Source organism: Hyperolius riggenbachi, chromosome 2 (genome assembly GCF_040937935.1).
Source record: "Hyperolius riggenbachi isolate aHypRig1 chromosome 2, aHypRig1.pri, whole genome shotgun sequence".
Taxonomy (NCBI): Eukaryota; Metazoa; Chordata; class Amphibia; order Anura; family Hyperoliidae; genus Hyperolius; species Hyperolius riggenbachi.
The window spans coordinates 14,731,926-14,750,531 of NC_090647.1; the positions used below are offsets into that span (position 1 = coordinate 14,731,926).

General features: G+C 43.2%; 1 protein-coding gene across 1 annotated transcript; it reads right to left on the minus strand.

Annotated features, from left to right (window-relative positions):
- Positions 1 to 4,074: 4,074 nt before the first annotated feature.
- LOC137544613 (olfactory receptor 51E1-like) lies at positions 4,075 to 5,977 on the minus strand. The gene is made up of 2 exons (XM_068265708.1): positions 5,941 to 5,977; positions 4,075 to 4,991 (listed from the first exon to the last, which is right to left on the minus strand). Exons 1-2 carry the CDS (start codon positions 5,975 to 5,977, stop codon positions 4,075 to 4,077), a joined length of 954 nt encoding a protein of 317 aa, XP_068121809.1.
- Between the last annotated feature and the right edge of the window lie 12,629 nt (positions 5,978 to 18,606).

The following is an 18,606-nucleotide window of genomic DNA, read 5'->3' on the forward strand; positions in this document are numbered from 1 at the left end:
ATTGAACTCTTAACAGCAGCCTAGGTAATTTGATGTAAAATCTTTACAGCGTTCTATTTTTATCAGAAGTGTCCCAAATATTTGTTTTTGGCTTTTGTTTACTTTTCAGGAGAGTGATGTTGCATGTCACAGTCACTGCTCTTACACTGCCTCTTTTGCATTTTGTTAATCCCACCAATCACTAAAAAGGGGGAAAGTTATTAGTAGGACTAGCATACTATGCACCCTATTACGCCATCATGTCACATGTCAATTCAAGTACACTATATATATTCCCCCCTCAATTGAGCAGATGCATGACAGCTAATGGACATGTTATTGAGGTCTTCTATGGCTAAATTACACTGAGAAAATAATTTCATGTTTTCCCCCAAAAATTATTATATTTAATGTTACACAGCATTTAAAATAAATAAAATGAAAAAAATAAAAACAATCCTTCTTTAACCTCAAACATGCAAATAATTAATATCTATGTTACTATTATAATTTAAAGTTATCTTATTAAGTTAATAAAACAATTTTTTTATGTAAATGTAGTTTTTAGATAAAAAAATTAATAATAGATTAGTAATAGTTACAATGTTCTTACCTTTCCACAATAAAATTCTGTTTACGTACTTTACACATTTTCAGGGTCAGAGCTACCTTTAAAGGACCATATTGCAAAAAATTGTAAAATTTTAAATACATGTAAACATATACGTACACGAAGTATGTTTCTTCCAGAGTAAAATGAGCCATAAATTACTTTTCTCCTATGTTGCTGTCACTTACAGTAGGGAGTAGAAATTTGGCAGAACCGACGGGTTTTGAACTAGTCCATCTCTTCATGGGGGATTCTCAGCAATTCATTTATTCTTTATAAACACATTTCCTGAAAAGGATTTATACAATGATGTTGGCCCTGCTCACTGCACACATTTTTTGGCAGTTGAACAGATACACTGACATTCACTAAGTGCTTTTGAAACTAAACAAAACCCGTAGACTCCCCCATTGGGAGATGAACTAGCCCAAAACCTGTCGGTAATGTCAGATTTCTACTACTTACTGTAAGTGACAGCAACATAGGAGAAGAGTAAGCTATATCTCATTTTACTCTGGAAGAAACGTAGTTCATATTTGTAAGTGTTTACATGTATTTTACATTGTACAATTTTTGCGATAGTGGTCCTTTAAGGCAAAGGGGTCAATTGACCCAGCGCCCTCGAGTGCCCCATCCCCAGATCACCCCCTGACTTATGCTCCCCAGGGCCTCTGCACTGTTTTTGGCAGCATTGCAACGCACCTGTCCCAACGCGCTGATCTGTCTCTGCTCCCTGACTTCATCCCCAATGGCTGCTTCTTCTCCATGACCTGTCACATGTCATTATGCAGAACATGGCCCAGGTCACTTAGAACAGCCAGTGTCACAAGCCTGAATGGAGATACAGGGTGTAACCACAGATTGCAGTAACACAGGCACTGGAACAAGGGAATATGATGCAAAAATAAAGTTTAATTGCAAAGCAATAATGCAAGCAACCGTGCATGCAAATATGATGCAACCCATGCACAGCACACAATGTATACACTAAACCCAGGAATCAGTGATAAATATATACAACACCCTGACTGTCTAACTACGTACAGAAAGTAACAACATACAAATATATACAATCATACGCAGTAACAAGGGATCAGGCAGAGTATCAGAGTCAAACAGGAGAGCAGGGTCAGTAACAGGTAATCAGAAAAGCACAGTACCAGGGATTAGACAAAAGTAAGGTCGCAGACAGAAATAACAAAGTTCGGCAACAGGAAGGCATATACAGAAATCAGGGCAAGGAACAGGAACCAGGATATCCAGCAGCTCAGGCCTGGAGGCTCAAAGTTTTGGCAATTAGCAAGAGGAAGAGGCAGTTCTTAAAGAGTAACTGTCAGGCTGCAAAAGCTAATTTAAACCTCTATTCTCATGTGTTAAACAGTTTAGAAGGAAGCCAAAAAGGCAATAGTGAAGATAAAAAAATCTCTTTCATTTGATGTGTGCTTATCAGCAAAGCTGTTAGACCCAAGTGTAGGCTTAAAACTTATCTTAAACAAATATAAAACAATTATAAACTAACTTTAAATTTGATTAGTCAGACAATTTGGTCAGCGCATGGCATGCCAAGTGATTCTGACTATATAAAATAATAAACAGACAAGAGCGGTCAGGTATCAATAGCCAGAATGAGGTTTAATAGAACTGGGAGCGGTATATATAAAGTTTCTCAAACCACAAATTTGGAACATGCGAAAAAGCTACAGTATACATCTTATAGGGAAACTTATAAAAAATCTCTAAACCTTTTGTTACAGGAAATCAACAAGTGTGAAACTGTTTGGCTGTGCGCCCAGAACATGTGGTGGGCCATTAGGGGAAATGTAGCATAGGTGTGACAACGGATATAAGCTTGTGGTTTAGGCTTCAAAAGAATGTATCTGTTTAGCGACATTTAATATAATGGCCAAATCATACTATTACATCCCATCCTATCATATGGAAATACAAAATATATATGATTAACCTAGACTGGACAATATGGTGACCTTAGGCCTATGAAGCACCCTCTGCTAAGCCTCAGTGCCAATTACCTTAACCAACAGTTCCAGCTAATACAGCAGATATCATAGTTTCTTATATATGTATTTTAATATATGAAGATACAAAATGGAGGATGCTATGCATGTACTGTCCTATTTCTGCAAAATTGACAGGATGCATGGGTTGGTAGGGGTTTTATTGTTGGGTGTGTTACTATCAGATAGAGGCAAGAAGAGGCATTGTGGTTTGTGTTACAGGAAAGAGCTTTTGCAAAACTACCTTTAATATGAAGACTCAAAGTGATCGTATAGTATTGTTAATATATGTCTTTATATGTAACTAATATAACCAATATGGACGCCTCTGAACAACATGGCGTCTGAACAATCGCTAAGCACTGCAAAGCCTTATGATATGCCTTGCGGGTTACAGAACTAAGCAATTCCTAACACTATGTTTATATAAGTATATGTTCCTGTCTATCCTACTATATGGTTATACGCATGAGCAAGAAAAGGAATATGTGTTAGATGTATTAGGTATAGCAAATGAGTAATAAGGGTCCCCAAGGGTCACTCCCACACCAAGCTCTTAAGAAGCCGAAAGCCGCATACCATACAGAAAAGCATTCTGGGGCCCTCCCCTCGGCTGCTATTGATAAGTTACAGGGCTCGTGTTACAAAAGCAGCAGCTCACAACATTGAAAAAAACTCCAGGCAGAGTACACTGCATGAGTCCGCTATTGTTCCTAGCCACATGGCTAATTAATATTCACTGCACAGTAGTGTTATTCAGTACAAGCTTTTCTGTGAGTGGAATCATCAGGAAGCAGGGAGAATATGAAGACACAATTGGCTTCATAGGAGACAGACAAACATGGAACCTGCCATGAGCTGTCAGGAGCATCATTCTCTGCAAATACTATATAAAAATTATGTGAAATCCAAACGTGGACAGTGAAATGCATATGTAATGTAAGTACAGCCAATCTTTAGCTACTGATATAAGTGTTTATTTTCTCTGAGACCTTATACCTAACAGCTCCTCTTTAAATAGTCCACGTGATAGCAAACGCAGGATGCAGCTGTTGGTGAGCGTTACATTAGACAAAGAACTGCAAATTCTTACAATAGTATGAACAGGCCCCCTGCTGGTGGATGGTGGAGTTTCAGGACAATGCAAAGTCCTCAGAGCCATCTGCTGGTGGAATAATAGAAGTCCATGACAGTCCTGCTCCATGTCGCCTCCAGCAGGCAGAAAGCAGCAACACAAGGTTCCTGACAGGCAGGCAGTGAGGATGAAGACAGGGAGCACAGGTGGAGCAGCGTGCCGGGACAGGTGCATTGCAATGCTGCCACATATTGTGCAGGTGCCCTGTGGGCACAGTAGATTTGAGGGGAGGAGGGGGTTAGCCAGGTGGCAAGCTCTGGGGCTGATTTTACTGGGGGAGGGGCTTAGGGGTAAAGGGTCCATAGGCTACCTTTGCCTCTGGGCCCCATTGGAGCTTAAACCAGCCCTGCACATTTTATATTGCTAAATAGTTTGATGAGTCTTTCGCGAATCTGCTTTGTTTTTATTCCATAGATTAAAGGGTTAATAACAGGAGGAATAAGGAGGTAAGCATTGCTGAATAGGATAGGGAGGTTCGGTATTGAGCCATATTGAACTCTATGAGACACAGAGGCATTAATAAGAGGGATATAGTAGATAAGGACGGCACATATGTGGGCTGTACAGGTACTGAAGGCCTTCAGGCTGGACTCCTCCTTTAAGAAAACCACCGTCTTTATGATAAGCAGATATGAGAAGAAAATGAAGAGAGAGTCGTTTCCCATGACGGTGAACACTATGACCAAGCCAATGATGACATTGACCGTTATGTTTCCACATGCCAACTTCATGGCCTCTTGGTGGAGGCAGTAGGAATGGGTCAGCAGATTGCTCTTCCACAAGGGGAACCTCTTGAGAAGTAATGGGAGAGGTATTACTGCAGTTGCCCCTCTGACCATAATGACGAAAGTGATCTTTATGATTGTCTGATTGGTTAAAATAGAAGGATATTTAAGAGGGTGGGAAATGGCGACATATCTGTCTACAGCCATGGCCGTCAGGATCCCCGACTCAACAGCGGGCAAGAAATGGATCCAAAACATCTGCGTTAGACACGTGTCGAAAGTTATCCGGCGACTGTCAAGCCAGAAGATTGCCAGCATTTTGGGCATGGTCGTGGTGGCTATCAGAAGTTCCACAGCAGATAACATGAGAAGGAAGATATACATTGGCTTGTGGAGGGCTTGGTCAACCTTAATGATATAGATGATGGAGAGGTTTCCCAGGACAGCCATAATATACAATAAAACCAGGGGAAAGCCAAGCCAGAAATTCAGATTGTCCAGATCCGGTATTCCACTGAGGGTGAAATCATCGATATGGATGCAGGTCATATTATCCCTCTCCATTGTGTTGAGTCAATGCAGCTGCATCTTCTGCTGCAAAAGGTGCATCCTAAATTTGGCTAAATATCTACATCTTTATTGGTATCACTAGTGACAGTAATCACACATTATGTATCTGTCCATCATCTCCGATAGTCCGGGGCAAAGTCAGCAATGCAGACAAACTTTTAATACAGGTAAATCGGAAGCCTGAAAAAAGTGAAGAAACAAATGACTATGAATTGCAGAAGCTGATCATCTATCTGTTTCTGTTTTTGATTTGTAAATAGACAACACAGGCAATGTATAAAAGATACGGTGTCTCCTCCTCCCCCATGCTCTGTTCTCACCCCCCTCCCCCCAGCAACCCCCAGCCTGCGTCATATTAGAACAACTGTTACATCACGAAGAAGCAGAGTTATTTTAGATGTAAAGAAGCCATGGCCTCCATAGTCTATCGAATTTAGTGGGACAGTTCCTGCTGAGATAAGTGAGCTTATAGAATCGGAGAGCATCACCATCCAAAGAAGTCCAGTCTTCCACAGTCAGTGGTGGTGGCTTTATCCAGTTCACGATGAGTGACTTCCAAGCACAGAAGCATAATATATGCCATAAAGAAATCTGACGGTTGTTTGGCAGGACATCATAAGCTCATACCTCCCAACTTTTTGAGATGAGAAAGAGGGGCACTTAGGCCACACCCCTACCCTGGTTCGTTTTTTCTTCATATTAACATGTAGAAATAAAAAAAAAAAAAAATAACAAACTAAAGGATAGGAATAGAGTTTAGAGTAGTATTTTTCGGTAGATGGATATTTACACATATATTATAGTTATTTACATACATCTGTACATGAGTCCTCAAAGAGGGACATATGAGGAATAAAGAGGGACAGAGGGATTTGATTTCCAAAGAGGGACTGTCCCTCCGAAAGAGGGACAGTTGGGAGCCGTGTGAGCTAAACCCAAGCATCAACTTGGCAGAGACAACAATAAACCTGTCATATACTTTACCAAGGATCTCCCCAATCCCAGCCCAAAAAGGAGTCAGCCTGGGACAGTCCCGCATTATATGCTTATAATCTGCCTTCTGGCCGGCACATCCAGGGACCGGAACTATCCCTACTGGGGAAAATAATTCTATCTATATTTAATAATGCTGTATATAAGGTGACACTGGGCCTAAATTCAAGCAGAGAGATTTACTCGGATAGCGTGGCACAGTTCCCTGGCAGTTAACAGTCAGTCCACCGCCATTTGGTGAAAACCACAGCTGGATAAGCAGTTGCACAGGTATTTGGCATGTAGCTAATTTCAAACACTGCATGCAGCATCCATCATATGGTTCAGCCCCTGAATTACTGTAATAGAACCCCCTTGGAATTCCACCAGATTTATGGGTGGACACAGAAGGGAATGTTACAGTAGTCTGGTTAGGATAATGACCATGAGCATTTACGTTTTAAGGATTGGATTACAATCTGATATATAAAAAATTACAATACATTATTGGGGCACATCAAAAACAGACTAGTGTTACCAGCAGTGTACCACAAGTATTAGTGTTGGGACCAGGTTTTTTTTTTTTTTCAATTTTCTTTTTTGCACCTATTTATTGATGGATAAGTATACAAAGTAGTTTTACTTTAGCTACAGAGCCAAAATAAAGTAGATTGATAAGTATACTGTATGCTAATCTGTAATTGTAATAGCACTGACCCACTATGCATTATGTGACATAAAGTTGAGGTAAACAGAGGTGGCTTATCAGACATAAATACAATGCAACTAGTTGCATTTTCAAACATTCAACCAATCTTTGACAAAACAGTTTGGCCTGTACACACTGCTGCGCTTTTAAAATCGCAAGCCTTCAAGAGAATAGAAAAAGCGCATCGCACCAATGTGTACAGGTCTTCACGATTTTTATTATTTTTCAAAAGACCTTGCGATTTGAAAAGCACAGCACAAGCGCAGCAGTGTGTACAGGCCCTAAAGGTGCCCATAGACCTAACGATTATGGGCAGATTCGACAGAGACAAATTTATCTCTAATCGAACATGATTAGAGATTAAATTAGTCAAATAGTCAAGTTTGTCTTTTTGCTGATTCTGCCCATACACTACAGGCTGATTCCCGTCTGATTTCAGCACAAAATCTTCAGGGTATTGGCTGAGTCCGCACCGACACTGCCCCCAATGTATAAATGTTCCCCCCCAGTGTGTGCATTTATACATTACCTATTATCTGCAGTGTCCGTAACCTCCGGGCGGCTCTCCGCACATGCTACTGGTGCATAGCGTCTGACGTCGGCGCAGCTGCGGGGGTTTCGTCGTTTCGTCGCTTGTTTCGAAATCGGCCGCCGTACCACCGCACACCTGAACAACCAACTTTGGCCCGACATCTTGCAGCATTCCGTCCCGAAATTGGTCGCTTTGTCGATCGGGCATGCACTTGGCAGCACAAATTTTTATTCAATCTATATCTATATATATAATAGAGTAAGTGCCTCAACCTTCAAGCAAGAAGAAGAAGTAGCGCCCTGCCCCCAGGGCCTGTCCAAGCAAGAAGAAGGGGCCGGTCCAAGCAAGAAGAAGAAGTAGCGCCCTGCCCCCAGGGCCGGGCCAAGCAAGAAGAAGGGGCCGGTCCAAGCAAGAAGAAGAAGTAGTGCCCTGCCCCCAGGGCCGGGCCAAGCAAGAAGAAGTAGCGCCCTGCCCCCAGGGCCAGTCCTACACTTGCCGCTGAGCTGGAGGGGGTAGCGGGCGGAAAGGGGGTATTGGGCAGAGCGGTGGGAAGGGAGTTTGGACGTCCCTTCCCTCACCTGGGTCCACCATCTGCGCACCCCCTCTAGCTTAAGTTCTATAATATATACACTCCAATGAGTTCTGGGTCACCATGAGCTTGCTGGTTAGTCTGTACCTCTCGGTGTTACAAGCCCTATTCCATAGAATGACATTAATACATGTCATGCACTGATGAGGATCAAACAATCCGAAACAGTCTGTATGTATGTTGGATTATTATGGCTTTGTATAAATTAACAAATTGACACATCATTGCATTCCAGCGGTTCTGGAGGTGTGTTTTGCTTTTAAAGGCAACAATAGTTAATTTGCATATATTCAGCAGTGTTGCTCTGGGAGACATCTCAAGCTCCCTCTAACCTATATTATTGAAAAAATTTTCTGTTTTAAGAAAGCAAATTTTAGTTTTCCTGAGTATTTTAGTAAGGGGGCTTTTAGGACCATTGTAGTCCCTTACACACCCCAATGAGTTCTGGGTCACCATGAGCTGGCTGGTTAGTCTGTACCTCTCGGTGTTACAAGCCCTACTGCATAGAGCCAAATTAATCCATGCCATGCACTGATGAGGATCAAACAATCTGAAACAGTCTGTATGCATGTTGGATTATTCTGGCTCTGTGCAAATTAACAAGCTGACACATCATTGCATTCCAGAGGTTCTGGAGGTGTGTTTAGCTTCTAAGGGTAAAATGGTTAATTTGCATATATTCAGCAGTGATGCACTGGGAGACATCTCAAACTCACTCCAACCTGAATTATCACAAATTCTTTCTGTTTTAAGAAAGCAAACTTTTGTTTACTTTAGCTTAAATTCAGCAGCAGCCGCTGCAATTAGTAAGAGGCTGTGAGATGACACACCTCTTCCGCGCACCAGCGTGCGTTCCACTGTTGTCACTTCCTGCAATGCCGTTCCCTTACAATACAGTTCACTTACATTGCAGGAAGTGACGACAGTGGAACGCACGCTGGAACGCGGAAGAGGTGAGTCATCCCCGCCCGCTGCCTCTTACTAATAGTGGCGGCTGCTGCTGAACTTAAGCTGGAGGGGGAGCGCAGATGGGGGACCCAGGTGAGGGAGGGGGGTCCGACCCCACCTCCCCGCCGCTCTGCCCAATACCCCCTTCCTGCCCGCTACCCCCTCCAGCTCGGCGGCAAGTGTAGGACCGGCATTCATAATTATGCGGCGTATGCTACGCCGCGGGTCGGCTAGTTCAATTATATTAATCGAATTGGATGGTTGATCGGAATCAAGTCGCCTGATGTATGGCCACCTTAACTCTTGCTTTGTTAGGCTGCTGCAAGTTCTAAAGTAGTACTATTTGCTCACGTTTATCTCATTATGTAACATGTCACTTCAGGTAGCCTTTAAAGGACACCTGAAATAAGAGGGAGATGGAGGCTTCCATATTGATTTTCTTTTAAACAATACAAGTTGTCTGCCTCTAATACGTTTAGCCACAGCCCCTGAACAAGCATGGGGCAGATCAGGTGTCTCTGAAGTGTGACTGAATTAGCTGCATGCTTGTTTCATGTGTGTAATTTAGACATTACTAATACCAGAATCATCAGCAGGACTGCCAAGCTGATGGTATTTTTTTTAAAGGACAGCAGGACAGCCAGGCAACTTTTATTGTTTAAAAGGAGGTAAATATGGCAACCTGTATAGCAGGGTTGCCAATTCATCCCTTTAAATACTGACACATCTAAGTTATACAGATTCTGGGGCTTCTCACAGATAATCAGTGCCTAAACTGCATTTAACTAGCCACAAGACATGTATAATTCATAAGTGCCCGTATTTAAAGGAATGAGTTGGCAACACTGCTCCATAGCCCTCTCAGTTCAAGTGTCCTTTAACCTCCTTGCCGGTTATCCCGAGCTCAGCTCGGGGTAACCTGCGCAGGAGGATTTCTCAGGCCCCGCTGGGCCGATTTGCATAATTTTTTTTTGTTACAAGCAGCTAGCACTTTGCTAGCTGCTTGTAACATCCGACCGCCGCCGCTCGCCGCCGATCCGCCGCTATCCGCAACATCGCGCCGCCCCCCCCTTCCAGGCCCCTTGCGCAGCCTGGCCAATCAGGGCCAGGCAGCGCTGAGGGGTGGCCCGGGATTCCCTATGATGTCCCAACGTCGATGACGTTGGTGACGTCATCCCGCCCCGTCGCCATGGCGACCGGGGAAGCCCAGCAGGGAATCCTGTTCTGAACGGGATTTCCTGCTTACTCCGATCGCCGGAAGCGATCGGAGTGGCTGAAGAGCTGCCGCTGCTCAGCGGCTATCATGTAGCGAGCCCTGGGCTCGCTACATGATTTAAAAATAAATAAATAAATAAAAAAGTGCTGCGCTGCCTCCTTGCCGGGGGAATTAGACCAGCAAGGAGGTTAAAGCTAATGGGAGTCTTTTAAGAAAAAAAAAAAGAAATCAGATACTTACCTGAGGAGAGGGAAGACTTAGAGCCCTAATGAGCCTCCCTTCTCCTCTCCCGGTCCCCTCATTGCTGCGTCAGCTCCTTTATTTAAATCCCCTCGGAAGTTTTTGGGAGCCGAGTCCTCCTGAAGACAGGTGGCTCCATACAGCGCTCGCTCGTGTGCAGTATAGAGCGGCCCGTCTTTGGGAGCACTCGGGCCCCCGAAGACTTTTTGAAGTCACCTTCCCTGGCGGAGCGAGCAGTATTGGACTATTTTAGTCAAATACTGCCACTAGGGATCCTGCACTGGAGTGGGCACCGGGAGAGGAGAGGGAAGGCTCATTAGAAGCCTTCTCTCTCCTTAGGTAAGTATCTGGCTTAAAAAAAAAAAAAAAAAGGTTCCCATTGATTTAAGGGTAGCATTTAAGCTTGCTACTTTTTTTTAAATTATTTTTGGGATTGAGATTGGGATTGCTGGATGATTCTCATTGTACTGTATGCATTGTACCATAATGCCAGAGATGTGGACAGAACGTCTAGGGAACTCTCATAAGCACAGTTCCCTAATCTCACCTGTATCAGGGATCTCCTCTGGTGTCTGTCTGGTGCCTCCTGTGTCCTTGTCCAGCTCTTTCTTCTGTGAGTTTGGGACCTCCTCAGCCATGGGACATTTATACGGCATGTTGGAAATCCCGGTGGAGGTTTGGAAGATTGTCCACAGGTCAAATAAACCTCTGAAGGATACAGTGACTTTCACATTTCTGCTATTAATAGGAACCACCCTAGGAGTCCCCCTCAGCCTCCAGAGTCTCTCTCAAATCAAGAACAAGATGCTTGTAATTGCTTGTTTCTTAAAACAGAACTTACTTAATTCATGTGATTATCTACTGGTATATATATATATATATATATATATATATATATATATATATATATATATATATATATATATATATATATATATATATATATATATATATATATATATATATATATATATATATATATATATATATATATGATTTGTCGCTGCACAAGGCTTTTTAAGCTTTATTGGTATAAGAGATTATACTTTATTTATTCTGCATCCGGCAAAAAGTAGGATGCTATTATTATTTGTTTATAAAACGCCAACATATTCCGTGGCGCTGTACAAAGTAGGAAAACAAACAAGGGGTACATAATGATACAGACAATGCTATACAGCAAATATTGGACACTGGTACCAAATACAGAACTGGTGATTACACTGACAGATGTAACATGATGGATAAAATGTATAACAGAGATCGAGCTACAGTATGAACTGAACAACACATTCCAAGACACCAAAGGGTGAGAGAGCCCTGCCCTTGCAAGCTTACAATCTAAAGGAATGGGGGGGGGGGACAAGAGGTGGGGGAGTATACAGTATACATACAGGCAGTGCATGATTAGGTTATTTAGTAAGGAGTAAAACTAGACAAGAGATTGAAGGGTGCATGGCCTAAGATAGAACGTATGCCTGTGCTATGCTAGAGGTATTAGTTGGTGCATAGGAAAAGAGTAAGTATATGACTTATCTTGGACAATGACTCTCTGCTTCTCGGGGGTTTAACCCGTTTGTTTTGGCTAGGGTTTAAATAACTAGTATGAAAATTAGGGAAGATAGGGGACATCCTTGCCTGGTTCCATTCGAGATCTCAAATGTTCTGGATAAAAACCCTGAGACACTGACAGCAGCAGAAGGATTTTTGTACAATGTCATTATGGCCTTATGAAATTTGTTTTCAATACCAAATTTAAAGAGGACTTTTCTGAGGAATACTCAGTGCACTTTGCCGAAGGCCTTCTCTGCATCCAAAGCTAGAAAGTAACAGAGAAGGCTTCCAACCAGAGTTGACATAATAGAGTAAATCTATTACCTCCTGTGTACCATCAGACAGTTGCCTCCCTTTGTTGAATCCTACTTGTTCATTTGAGACCAGTGAGAAGAGAAGATTAAATAACCTGTTTTCTAGAATAGTTGCATACAATTTTCAAGTCACAGCTCAAAAGAGAGATGGGTTTAAAAGTTGGAAGCTGTTTGGGTAGAACCAAAATCATGGCTCTTATAAATTTTGGTGGGATTTCATTTTTGTCTATGAAATAATTAAAAGGAGGGGCCGTTTTTTGGGCTAAGGTATTTTTAAAGCATTTGAAATATTTGTTGGAGATCCCATCAGGTCCGGGGGGCTTGTTTGATTTTGATTTGGAGATAGCAGACATTAGCTCATGGAGTTCCATAGTCCAATTCAGGGAGAGTAATTGGTCTAGGGTGATTATAGGTAACTGCATCATAGAGGCCAGGGCCATTTACCATAAGGCACTATAGGCACTTGTCTACAGGCGCTTAATGGAAAGGTGGCTCACGCCCCTCCCCTACTGCCTCCCTCCTTCCCTTCCCTATGCAGAATCCCTATGATAAGAGTGTAAATGAGAGGTTACTCAACCAGCTCTCGCCATTCCACTGACGAGATCTCCCTTCAGTGAGGGACACCTGTAACTACTTAATATAGAGGGTACTTCTGGCTACCTAATACTAAGGGGCACCTGTACCTACGTGTGACAGGCAAGGGAAGTAAGAGAGGAGTGACAGCGGGGACAGCCAGCACACTTGCAGTGCAGTTTGGTGGGGTTTAGTAGGTTCATGGAGGGCGGAGTCTCAGGTGCCAGGACATCTGTGCCTATAGGCTACTGTGAAGTAAATCCAGGCCTGATAAAAGGTCTTACTTCAGAAGTTTTTGTAGAGAGCATGTAGTGCAAAGTCTGTTTGTTGCTAGAGTCCAGGCTCGGGTTTGGGCAGCAGTTAAAGTCTCCATAAATAACTAGATTGGTCAGATTGAGAGATTTGATTTCTTTCAATAGACGAGCAATCAGGGATTTTTGTTAACCTCCTGGGCGTTAGTAACGCAGCAGGGCACTGCTGAGGCCCTGGTGGGCGGATTTGGACAAATTTTTTTTTCAAACACGCAGCTAGCACTTTCCTAGCTGTATGTTTGTTCTGATTGCCGCTGCTCGCCGCCGATGCACCGCTACCTGCCGCGAAAGAGGGCCCCCCACAGACCCCGTGCGCAGCCTGGCCAATCATCGCCAGGCTGCTCTGTGGGGTGGATCGGGACTCTCCCTGACGTCACAACGTCAATGACGTCGATGACGTCATTACGATTGTCGCCATGGCGATGGGGGAAGCCCATACAGGAAATCCCATTCAGAACGGGATTTCCTGTTGTACATGGGTGCTGGTGGCGATCGGAGACGCTGGGGGGATCCCGCAGGGAGGGGGGGAATCATGTAGCTAGCCTAGAAAAAAAAATAGGGTAAAAAAAAACCTTGGCCGCAGGAATCAGAACGCCAGGGAGGTTTAAGAGTTTGGTGCATAGAGGTTGACCAGAGTTAGTTTGATGTTGTTCACCAAATGTACAATTATCGAGCCTTGATCATCCTCCACTGTGTTGTGCACATTTACTGTGACAGCTGAGCTGAAGGCTACCATGACTAGTTTCTCTTCTTTTTTGGAGAAAGAGCTTCATAGGACTGTAGGGAAAGCCGAATGTGTGCATTCGTGTGTATGTCCTTGTTTGAAATGTGTCTCCTGTGCAGAAAGGATATCCATTTTTTGAAAGTGTGCCTCTTCCCATAACATTTTCCTCTTGGAAGGGTAGTTTAGCCCTTTGCTGTTAATCGAGATGATTTTCAGGGACATTTTAAAATGTGGAGGAGGATCTAACTAGCATCTTACACACTCTTCTCCAATATGTTGGAAATGGAATTGAGAATTTAGGACCATGATGCACATGTTTTGGGAATGTCCACTTGCATCACACATTTGGAAAGAAGTTGAGATTATGATCCAGACATATTATAAACCCCTTTTCAAACTCTTGCCTCAACTGGCTCTTTATTACTAACTAGCCTACTAAGTAGCATACGCCGCATAAGAGGGTAGAGGGTAGGAAGGGGGTATTGGGCACAGCGGTGGGGAGGGGGGTTGGACCCCCCTCAACTGGGTCCCCCATGTGTGCTCTACCTCCAGCTTAAGCTCAGCAGGAACCTCCCCCCCTGACCTGGGTCCCCCATGTGCGCTCCCCCTCCTGCTTAAGCACAGTAGCAGCCGCCACTATTAGTAAGAGGCAGCGGGCGGGGATGACTCACCTCTTCCGTGTTCCAGCGTGCGTTCCACTGTCGTCACTTCCTGCAATGCTGCACACTGTATTGGTGTAATTTGCCTTTTTAAAACAGAAGGAAATCTACAATAATTTAGCTATAAGTGAACATTTGTGGTTACCCACAATGCACTGCTACTAAATATGAAAATTACCCCTTTCCCCCCTTGGTAAGCCAAGCAAGCATCCAGAGCCACTGGTGTATAGCAAGCATATAGCTTTAAATTTTCCACAGTCATATCAAACCCACAAGTAGACAGCCAGTTTCAGACTTTTGGTCCTCATCAGTACATGGCAGGGATTGATACAGCTGTATGAGATAGGGCTTGGACCAGTACAACAGAGTAACCAAGCAGCTCAGGGTTACCTAAACCACTCGTAATGTGTAGGGGGATGAAAGGGACCAAAAAGACCTCCTACTAAAAAAAGCAAAGTTTGGTATAATTTGCCTTCCTAAAACAGAAAGAAATATGCAATAATTCAGCTAAAAGTAAACATTTGTGGTTACCCACAATGCACTGCTACTAAATATGCAAATAATTATTTCCCCCCCTTGGTAAGCCAAGCAAGCATATAGCTTTAAATTTTACACAGTCATATCACACCCACATGTGACAGCCTGTTTCAGACTTTTGTTTCTCATCAGTACATGGCAGAGATTGATACAGATGTATGAGATAGGGCTTGGACCAGTACAACAGAGTAACCAAGAAGCTCAGGGTGACCCAAACCACTCGTAATGTATAGGGGGATAAAAGGGACCAAAAAGACCTCCTACTAAAAAAAGCAAAGCTTGGTGTAATTTGCCTTCCTAAAACAGAAAGAAATATGCAATTACTCAACTATAAGTGAACATTTGTGATTACCCACAATGCACCGCTACTAAATATGCAAATTATTCCTTTTCACCCTTAGTAAGCCAAGCAAGCCTATAGCTTTAAGTTTTACACAGTCATATCAAACCCACATGTGACAGCCTATTTCAGATGGTTCTCATCATTACATAGGCTATCATTCATAAAGCATTTCCGCATGCGGAAATGCTTAAAACAGCTGACTTTCCCGCACACATAGCAAAATCTGCATTCATAAAGGCTCCTTCCGCATCAAAAGCTGACATTACCGAGCAGAGCGATAAATTGTTGTAAAAAATGTAGCAAAATGTTAATTCATAAAGATCACCGCAAGCGGTGTGAGGTCGGGAAGTACCGCTCCCTCTGATGTGGCGATAACAATGTTAAGTGAACGGAGACACACAGACCTCCCAGTCAGCTGCAGCAGAGCGGAACACGGAGAAATGTATTAACTCGGCAGCTTCCGTGTCTCCGCAAGCCTACCGTCTGCCTAGTTCGGGAAATCTCTGCACTGCTACCGCACCTGGATACATTTTTATGAATCAGCAGCCAGAAGTCAAAAACACCATCAGTGGTGTTTTCCCGCACTGATTCTCCATACCGACAGCACTTTGATGATTGATAGCCATAACAGAGATTGATATGGCTGTATGAGATAGGGCCAGGGCCGGCGCTACCATTAAGGCAAAGGAGGCAGCTGCCCCAGGGCCCCAGAGCTTGTAGGGGCCCCCAGTGGCTACAAGAGGAAAAACATTTTTTTCAAATCGACCTTATAGTTCCTGAGAAAATCGATTTTAAAGTTTCAAAGGAAAAAAAATACACATTTAAAAACCAGCCGACTTTAATGGTTAATAGCAAATCCACCTTAAATTCTAGAAACCCTAAATTTGCAGGATATGTTAAGGAGATCATTGGGAATAAGAGGAAAAAACTATTTTTCAAAAAGACCTTATAGTTTTTGAGAAAATCGATTTTAAAGTTTCGAAGGAAAAAAGTATACTTTTAAATGCGGTAAATGTCACTTTTAGTAGCAAACCTAACGGTAGTGTAATTTTACATGTATCAAAAGAAAGAGCAATACATTTCCTGACAGGGTTTCCAGGGAGTCCATACGCAGCCCCAGCAGTTTGGCCAGGGATCGCTATACAGCCGCAATATGGCTGCATGAAGATCCCTGGCATTTTTTTTCCAATTTTCCCAATTTTTTTTTAAATTATGTGGGGCCCGCCCTCCTGAAACTTTTTAACCCCTTGTCCCCCATGCAGGCTGGGGTAGCCAGAATGTGGAGCTCCAACCGATTGGGGCTTCAAACCCTGACTACACCAGCTGCAAAAAAGGTCCCTTAATACCAATTTTTGCTCTGGGGTATCTGTTGGGGGGACCCCAGGTTTATTTTGCCCTGGGGCCCCATTGTTGCTTAAACCGGCCCTGGATAGGGCTTGGACCAGTACAACAGAGTGACCAAGCAGTTCAGGGTGACCCAAACTACTAAGAATGTATAGGATGATAAAAGAGACCAAAAAGACCTCCTACTAAAAAAAGCAAAGCTTGGTGTAATTTTCCTTCTTAAAACAGAAGCAAATCTGCAATAATTCCGCTATAAGTGAACATTTGTGGCTACCCACAATGCACTACTACTGAATATGCAAATTATCCCTCTTTGCCCTTGGTTTGATATGACACTACTTCTTCTTCTTGCTTGGACCAGCCCCTTCTTCTTGCTTGGACCGGCCCTGGGGGCAGGGCACTACTTCTTCTTCTTGTTTGAAGGTTGAGACACTTAGGGCTCTATTCATAAAACCTTACCGCAAGTTTTCCGCTCAAAACAGCGGATTTTCCCGTCCATTTAGCAAAGTGGGCATTCATAAAAGCTGTTCCCGCATGAAAGTCTACGATCCCCCAGCAGAACGAGAAATTTCCGCCTTCTCCAGTGTTTTTCTAGATTTATCTAGAAAAAAGTAACAAAATGGCCATTCATAAAGTTTAGAGGAAGCGGTATGTGGACGAGAAATACCGCTTCCTCTGATTTTGCGGATTACATACAAGTGAATGGGACTGACCTCCCAGAGAGAGCAGTGCACGGAGGGACTCTGCCAGCTTCAGTGTTTCCGCATGCCTTCCGACAGCTTACCGACAGCCTTCAGCGGGAGATCTCCGCACTTGCATCGCAGCTGGCAAGATTTTTTTGAATGACCACCCAGAAGTGTAAAATACCGCTGCGGTATTTTCCCTCCAGGAGTTTTTTCGCCACAACTTTTTTATGAATAGAGCCCTTACTCTATTATATATATAGACTAGTCACCTTAGCCCGTTTAAAAACAAGCTAGGTCTGTCATTACTTTGCCGTGCGCATAACGCCCGCCGCGCGTGCACGGCCGCCGCATGCGCCCCCTGTAACGCCCGCCGTGTGTGCCCCCTGTAATGCCCACCGCGTGCTCCCCCATGATGCCCGCCGCGCACACACGACCCTTCTGGTCCCGTCTTCCTGCTCCCAGCACCATCGCCAGTGTCTCTGCGTCTTGTCCCTGCACATGCGCAATGCTAAAAAGCACTGACACAGGGACATAAACAGACGCAGAGACACTTGCCAATTATATATAGAGATAGGTCTTGAGAAGAATGACTCGTCACATCGTCCAGTTATTTGTCACATCTCAATGGCCACACAACATCTCATTACATCAAACTGGAAATCCAGAGACCGTCTTAGTGTATCCAATCTTGTTGTGATAGTGTCAAGAAATTTAAAAATGGAACAGAAACTGCGAAACAAAGTTTTAAACATTTCAACTGACTCATTCAACTCATTTCAACTGACTTCCACTATCCAGACAACTGGAAATGATTCTTCGAGGTCTAGTACTTGTGGAGATAACCTATCTGTTATTTAAGTTTGGTTATACAGTTAAGTTGTTTTAGACCTCATCTTGAGGTAACACATGCTTCTATATACATTTAGAGATGAGCGTAATGACCTAATTACGATTTCGCGAAATTTCGCGTAATTAGTGTAATTACGATTATGGGCGTAAGTACATAATCGTAATGAAGAAGGATTTCGCGAAATTTCGCGTAAGCGTAATTTTCGCGTAATTTTCGCATTACAGTGGGTTCATGCCGTAATTTCGCATTAAACGCTACCGTAATTTCGCGTTAAACCGTAACGCTCCGTATAATATAAAAAAGCCGCCGACTTTAAGGGTTAATAGCAAAGTCCCCTTAAATGCTAAGAGCCTCAAATTTGGAGAATATATTAAGGAGATCAGGAGGAATAAGAGGAAAAAATTTTTTTTCAAAAAGACCTTATAGTTTTTGAGAAAATCGATGTTAAAGTTTCAAAGTAAAAATGTATAC

Excerpts from the sequence above, each read along its gene's own strand:
- LOC137544613 (XM_068265708.1), bottom strand. The coding sequence starts at position 5,977 with ATGCTTGGGTTTAGCTCACACGGCTCCCAACTGTCCC. Across the intron at positions 4,992-5,940 it reads ACACGGCTCCCAACTGTCCC|ATTTCACCCTCAGTGGAATA; the intron begins TCTTTCGGAGGG and ends TCCATATCGATG.